Source organism: Leptonotus elevatus, chromosome 1 (genome assembly GCF_054856555.1).
Source record: "Leptonotus elevatus isolate MCC_2025b chromosome 1, RoL_Lele_1.0, whole genome shotgun sequence".
Lineage (NCBI taxonomy): Eukaryota > Metazoa > Chordata > Actinopteri > Syngnathiformes > Syngnathidae > Leptonotus > Leptonotus elevatus.
The window spans coordinates 44042292-44049898 of NC_141239.1; the positions used below are offsets into that span (position 1 = coordinate 44042292).

Here is a 7607-nt window from a genome sequence, read left to right on the forward strand (position 1 = left end):
ATTACATGTTATAATAGATCTTCCTTTTTAAGGGGCGGAGCAACCCAACTCGTCTCGTGACGTTAGACGCACGACGTATAGCAGAACCAAAGGGCAGCTATGAGATGAATTATTACATTGCGATAATTTACCATTTTAACTTGTTTATGTTTTATGCTATTAAGAAAACACTGAATTACTGTATTGTAAAATACAATTCTCAGCGGGGGTTTCATGAGCGGGAGGAGCTAAACACGTAAGGGCGCCATGGTGTGACGTAAAGACGTACGACGTACACGGGAAATGCACAGCAGTACTTTCTAGAAATTCTAGGCAGGCTAACGTTAGCTTTTTCTTCGTATTTTAAATTGTCTATTTAGTTGAGGCAAAAACGACGGCTCTTTGCAATCCAACGTGCTTCAGAGTTTAGCATCTTCCTCGATTTATGCTTATCAGTTCAACTTAGATTCGTCAGACCTTCGCTGTTTCAGCGGGATCCCACTAGCCCCTCAAAGCTAACGCTACCTGCTTTGAGATTCTTCAAACATGTCCGGAATAGACTACAGCGTGTGGGACCACATTGAGGTGTCGGACGACGAAGATGACACCCACCCAAACATCGACACACCGAGTCTCTTTAGGTGGAGACATCAGGTACAGATTGATGCCAGGATACGACAGTGAAGGAATAATAGTAATAGATCAGTAGTTAGGCTTTTAGTGAGGTCGCGAGGATTTTTGCAATCCACGAAGTGCTACTTGATGAGAATTCATTCAGCACACAAGAGTATAATCGCTATAATGTAAACAGACGATGCTCAGTCTTGTTAGACTCTGCCAGATATGTATATCACTATGCAGTATTGGACATTTTAAATTACTAGATGGTGCCTTGGTATGGTACTCTCATATCAGTAAATGCAGCAAAAACACATGACAAAATTCAGATTTGATACCATTATTTATTGTATTTATTTATTTGTGGATGTGTATTTCTATGAGCATTTCATTTGACACAAAATATGTCTGTTTCCACTGTTGATACAAACTACATGCACAAGGTAAACTCGTCTTTATTTCGCTGGCCACTGTCATTACATATTTTATTTTTGTTCTTGTCTAATTCAAGGTATTTTCTCATTATGCTGCTACTTATGCCTCAGATTTACAATGTCACTAACAAGTAGTAAATCCAGCCTGAAGCCAACAGTGAACGTGTCATTTCCAGGCCCGTGTGGAGCGAATGGAAGAATTCCAGCACAAAACAAAAGACCTAAACAAGGGACTCACGGAGTGCCGCCGCAAGATGTCAGAAGTACAAAAGAAAATCCAGGAGCTGAGCCTGTCGACAACGGACGAAAGCAAGCCCGACCTGAGCAAAGCGCAGGTGGAGGAGAAGAAACTGAAGAAGGAGCAGCGCGACTGGGAGAGGAAGCTTGAAGATCACACCCAGGAAGAGAAGAAGATGCCATGGAACGTGGACACGCTCAGCAAAGAAGGCTTCAGCAAGGTGGGGCAACCCTTGGCCAATACATGTACTGCAGTGGTTCTCAAACCTTTTACATTAAGGGTCACGTCAAAAAGTATGCTTCGTTGTCCACGTACTACTACAAAGACCAACGAAGCAGAGGTTTTATTCTTAAAATTTGTATTTATTAATAATGTAAACCACTGTAACATTTTGCAGTTTGATCATTAACGCTTATAGAAAAGCACAAAACTGTGCTGGTTGAATCAATTCAAATTTATTGCACATAAAAGTTGGATTTACATTGTACCTAAACAATTATTTGAAAACAAATTGTTCCACAACATTAAATTCAGATATATTTTATTGATAAGTTAAAGACAAGAGAACTGAAAATGAACAAATGCACTCTACTGAGTGAAAAAAAGAAAAGAAAGAAGCTGTTGTAGTATTATGCAGTTTGAACATTTAATTCATGGATTGTTTTGCATACCACTAGAGAGAGCTGGCGTATCACATGAGTCAGAGCCATACATAGAAAAAGTTTGGCCAACTCGGTTTCAGCAGGGGAACAAGATGGCATCCATATGTCATGTGACCAGCAGTTGACCCATCACACGCTGTGATGGGTCAACTGCTGGTCACATGACACGGACGCCATCTTGTTACCCTGCAGAAACCGAGTTGGCCAAACTCTCTATATATGGCGCTGACACGCGTCATTGATATAGCTATACATAGCATACAAGGCACGTTTGATTTTTCAGCTGCATGTTCTACCCCTCCGGCTCAGTGTCACCGACAGAATATTGAAGCAATATTTATTTAAAGTAAAATGCATATGAAGTATCAAACATTTTATCCTTTAATAAAGGTGAATTTAATCCAAATGGATTGTCTCTGATATCATACTCTGGCCTGACAATTCCCTAATGACACGTTTATTTTATTCGTGAACATGTTAAAATAAGCCATTTAGCTGCTTCTGCACGTTTCTTCATTTGTGGTTAATATGAGTGATTGACTTTGGGGGCAAAATCAGTAGGTGTTTCTGTAGCGTGTTGAGGCCGGAACTGTCGCCCAAAAGAGGATCCTGGCAAAGTTACCAGGGGAGTCCAAGTGATTAGTGAGGGTTTGGGGGGTTTTGGTGCAGGGATTATGGTGGCGGTTTTCCATGGCATGGGTATTATGGCAGTCCGGTAAGATTGGCAGAAGAGCGAATGAAATATTGGAGAGCGCTCCGTAGCATAAGTCTTAAGGACAACAACAACAAAACAATTGAAGTGTCGTCGTTGAACTTTTATTTTAAGTTAGTTCTCACAAAAAGCGACATTTATGTTTATGAGTGACAGTCATTTTGTGGAGAATATCTCAAAGTTAAAATACTTTTGAACCCGGGAAATGGTGTTAAAAATCTTTTTTCTATTGTGCTATTGTTTTCTATTGTCACCTATCCCAGCTGACTTTTGCCATCAAATGCTAGGCCACGTATAGACAAACAATTTTCACATTTACAGCTGTGGACAATTATGCGTCCTCAATGAAATGTTGATTGTTTTACTTAAAATCTATTGTAGTGGTGCATGAAGGCAAAATCACAAAAACTCTTGTCATTGCTTGTGGCCAGCTCTACTTAAAAATAAATAAATAAAATAAAATAACGCAATAGTGTGATGCATCTTTTCACTGGAAATTTCCACCAGCGGCTGATCAAGTTCTCAAAACCAAACGTTTGTGGTTTCCTGAAATATTTTTGGGTCTGTTTTTGCAGAGTGTTGTCAACCTCAAACCCGAAGTAGTAGAGGAGTCTGAAGAGGACAAAGAGAAGAAGCACAAGACCTTTGTGGAGCAACATGAGAAGCAAATCAAACACTTTGGTGAGGATTGGCGTCGGCCTCGCCGCTGGTTGCGTACTTCCCGCTGAGAGGTGTGCTAAATCCTCCCGCCGTGTTGTCTTCCCCGTCAGGCATGCTACGGCGCTGGGATGACAGCCAGAAGTACTTGTCTGACAACCCTCATCTGGTGTGCGAGGAGACGGCCAACTACCTGGTCATTATGTGCATCGACCTTGAAGTGGAGGAGGTAATGCGCTCCCGCTTTTTTAACTCGGCTATATTTATATGTTATGGATGGATGGTTGGCGATATATGCCTGGAAATGTTTGCACATCAAAGGGAATGCTTAGCTTTCTAATAAGCATTATGCTGTTAAGCAAATCAGTCAATAAAGCCCATACAGGTGGTGTATCAATTCATTTGTCGCTACTTTGCTGTTGGTCTCTGACGCCGTCCTAGCATGAAGGGAGTTTGCAAACTTGGGAGTTCACGGGGGGAGAAATATAGGAGCAGAAGGCGTTGAAGGAAGTGTCCCAGTTGATGTCTTCGGTCGAAGGGCACACAATTTAGGTAGGTGGGAGCTCCCTTCCACGAGAGAAGTTTTGTTTTGTTTTGGGAACAGGCTGACAATAATAACAGTTGACCTTGAGTTTTTGGCTGGAGCTCGGAGGGCAATAATGAGTCCAATTTAATAATCAAATTTTCCAAGATGAAACTCCAACATCTCCACATTATTTACCATTTGCGCAGTGTCTCAAGACAGAATCCAGAAGACCGGAAACTTGTTAACTTCCAATAGAGCTGCTCCCGTCGGCTGACTTTTACAATAAAACAGGAAACTGCCCACTCCAGCAGCAGGATAGCTGTTATCAGAATTCCAATAGCATAGATGTCTTCCACAATGGACAGGATAGATAGAGGCACACTATCTTCCATTAGTTCCAGGAATCCAAGGTGCATGCAGCCGCAATCGTCCCCTTGGGACAAACCGACTCCCGTCTACCAGCTCTTCTTTTTTTGTCAATTATGTCGAGAGACCTGCTGTCCAAATCCAGGGTTCGATTTTTGGAAGAAATGGAGTAATAAATTAAGAGACAACACGAGACAAAGGCAGCAGGGAGCATAAGGAGAAGGGAGAGGAGCAAATTTTAACACTTTTAATAGGTCAATAATTTGTTAAAAATAATTATAATCATAATAAATAAATCCTATGCGTGTGGACTGACCAGTGCTATAGATTTGTGAAAAAATGAAATTTACAAAATGTTATTTTTGGAGGTTTCAGCCCTACACCAGTGATGCAACCACAAGCTTTGCCTTCGGGAAGTCAGCTTTGCTCAATGATGACAAACAATGCAAAATGGCATTGATATGCTAACGGTTAGCGTCGCCATTTGTAGTTTTAAAGTACTCATGAATACATTCTTTATCCTAATGGCTAATCTTATACCATCTTGCCAAGTCACAGTTGTAGTAGAATAAGAAGTAATCATATTCTTTGTTTTTGTCTCTATCGTGCTGCCTTTGGTGGCCAAGGCGCAGCACAAGAAATAGGTTTGCTGCTCAAACTGTTTAATTCTTTACCATCTATTTAATTATTTCTCTGTTTGCATAAAGTACAGTATTATAGAGTGCTGTTTTTCCTTATTAAAAACATTTTTATTTTTGCTAACTTGTATCCCACGCAGGGTTGGGAGGGTTACTTTTAAAATGTAATCTGTTACAGTTACAAGTTACCTGCTAAAAAATGTAGTTAGTAACGTAATCCAAGTACCATAATATCAAAGTAATGTAACTGGATTACTTTTGGATTACTCCAATATTGAGTATGCTCATGAAGACAAAATAAAAATAAATATCACCACAATATATATTCTATACAATGTGCCCCTGCTATTTGCGGGTGATAGGGACCCGGGCAGCCTACAAATAGCAAAAACCCTTAATTAATTAAAAAGCATGTAGGCTATTGATTGATTTATTGATTGATTGAAGGCTATATGCTGTTTTCGAACATAAAGCAACCACACCTCACAGTTTGATGGATGGATGGATAGCTGGATGGATAGATAGATAGCAACGGTCCCACTTGCGCGGGCGTTCACGCGCTCTCTCGCTCTGTCTCTCTCTTGCACTGTCTCTCTCTCTCTCGCCCTCTTTTGCACTCTCTCTCATCGTAGAAATTGTAATCCCTCGAAGTAATCCCCATTTTTAATAAATGTACCTGTAATCTGATTACATGTTTTTTCCTGTAACTAACGGAATACAGTTACATAAAATAAAAAAAATCTGATTACGTAACGGCGGTACATGTATTCCGTTACTCCCCAAGCCTGATCCCAAGGCACCGTTGTATGTGGAATCCATTTCCCCCAGTAAAATGTGTTGCCCCCTGAAAAGTTTGAGAAAATTAATCGCCCTTGGCACCTGTTTTACCAATCAATTGTAAATTCACTGGCAATGTCTATACTAGGACACATGGAAAAAGTCTTAAGGACCTATGCCCAAAATTGAAAACAGAAAGTCGTCCATTTTAATTAGAATCATCCAATGTGAGCAAATTTAGGGTTTGCACTTTGGCAAAATCCGACAGGGGAACAAACCTCAATCTGAAACAGATATCCTAAACTGTTGTACCACGATAAATTGCAATACTTTTGTTATGGCTACAGTATTTACCGACACACAAATGTCCTTTAAAGAACAACACATCTGTTTTGGCTCCTTTCAATAGAAACATGCGTTGATGGAGCAAGTGGCTCATCAGACCATCGTCATGCAGTTTATTCTGGAGTTGGCAAAAAGCCTCAAGGTGGACCCCCGAGGATGCTTTCGTCAGTTTTTTGCCAAGATCAAGGTGGGCTGCTGTTTTCCTCAAGCTGCTACTGAAAATAATTTTGGGTCTAAAATTAAAAAAAAAATCTTTGGCACTCTGTTGTTCCACAGACGTCAGATCAACAGTATCAGGACGCGTTCAACGACGAGCTGGAGTCTTTTAGGGGGCGCGTACGCGGCAGGGCCAAGATCCGCATCGAGAAAGCCATGAAGGAGTACGAGGAAGAAGAGCGACAGAAGCGCTTAGGACCAGGGGGACTCGATCCTGTTGATGTGTACGAGAGTCTGCCACAGGTCAGTCCTTTAGCATTCTATGAAGGTCTGACTTTGAAATGCCTCACACTTATTTTATTTTTTTTACAACTGCAGGAGATGCAGAAATGCTTTGATGACAAGAATATCCAAATGTTACAAGATGCTATTAGCAAGATGGATCCAACGGTAAGCGACTTTTTGGTTGTACCTGATTGGACCAGGTGATGGTGCGTGAGCTGTCCACCCATGCTAGAAAGAAGGGACTCCTCATGCTTTATTTGTTTTGTATCCATTTTTTGTGGGGGGCTGGGATTCAGGAGGCCAAGGTGCACATGAAGCGCTGCATCGACTCTGGCCTTTGGGTCCCCAACTCCAAGCCGGACGACGGGGACGAGAAAGAGGAAGACGCCACTTACGAGGATGTTAAAGAAGAGCCGGAAGAAGTAAAAAAGGACTGACCAACAGGGAGGCCGTTGGCGAATGTACTTACGTAACCTGCTACAAACTCACGGCAACCCCATTAGGTGTGCGACTAGCTTGCCTTGTGAGAAAATGAGCTAGACACACATATTGAGCTTATTGGCTGTCCTTTATTATTGATGAATTATGCTTGGGAAATAACCACAGCTTGTCTTTTGAGGTCTTTTTCTTTGACATAATACTTGGACACAAAATGTTTTCTGTACACTCGACTTATTTTTTACTCTCACTTTCCCTTCAAACGCGTTGGTTTGTTTGACTTTAGATGTATAACTTGAGCAGTCACTGTAGTCTGGTTGTATGTCCCACCAGTTTACCCAAATTCTTGAGACCGGTGTTTAGTTTTATTTATAAAGCATTTCCAAATGACAAACTAAATTTCCCATAGGAAATAATTGAACTTCAATGAATGAGTTTGTTTTATGACCTGCGCAGGTGATTTTTAAGTAACATTTCAAACATTTCTTGTATTGCTCAAATGAACCTGCTTGAAGATAGACATGAGCATCTCTAGAAACCGCAGGGCCAAATGGCAAGCTTGGCTTCGATGACCAGGGGCGGCGCCTTGACAACTGCGACTTGTACTTGCGAAAGCCGAGCCCGTAGCGGAGTGGGGAAAAGAGAACCCACACAAACAATAAAAGCATTTTCATTCATGGAGACAGCACTTCATTTACTACACTATGGGTATGTTGCACATCACCCAATATCTACCATCGCCGAGCAATGAAGCCTATGCTGCTTATCAGAAGCTC

General features: G+C 41.3%; 1 protein-coding gene across 1 annotated transcript; it reads left to right on the forward strand.

The window, feature by feature from the left end:
* Window positions 1-103: 103 nt before the first annotated feature.
* On the forward strand, window positions 104-7512 carry LOC147182348 (hsp90 co-chaperone Cdc37-like). The gene is made up of 8 exons (XM_086071081.1): window positions 104-633; window positions 1208-1489; window positions 3219-3324; window positions 3414-3529; window positions 6017-6139; window positions 6229-6411; window positions 6487-6558; window positions 6690-7512. Exons 1-8 carry the CDS (start codon window positions 526-528, stop codon window positions 6828-6830), a joined length of 1131 nt encoding a protein of 376 aa, XP_085927207.1. The 5' UTR covers window positions 104-525; the 3' UTR covers window positions 6831-7512.
* Window positions 7513-7607: the final 95 nt, after the last annotated feature.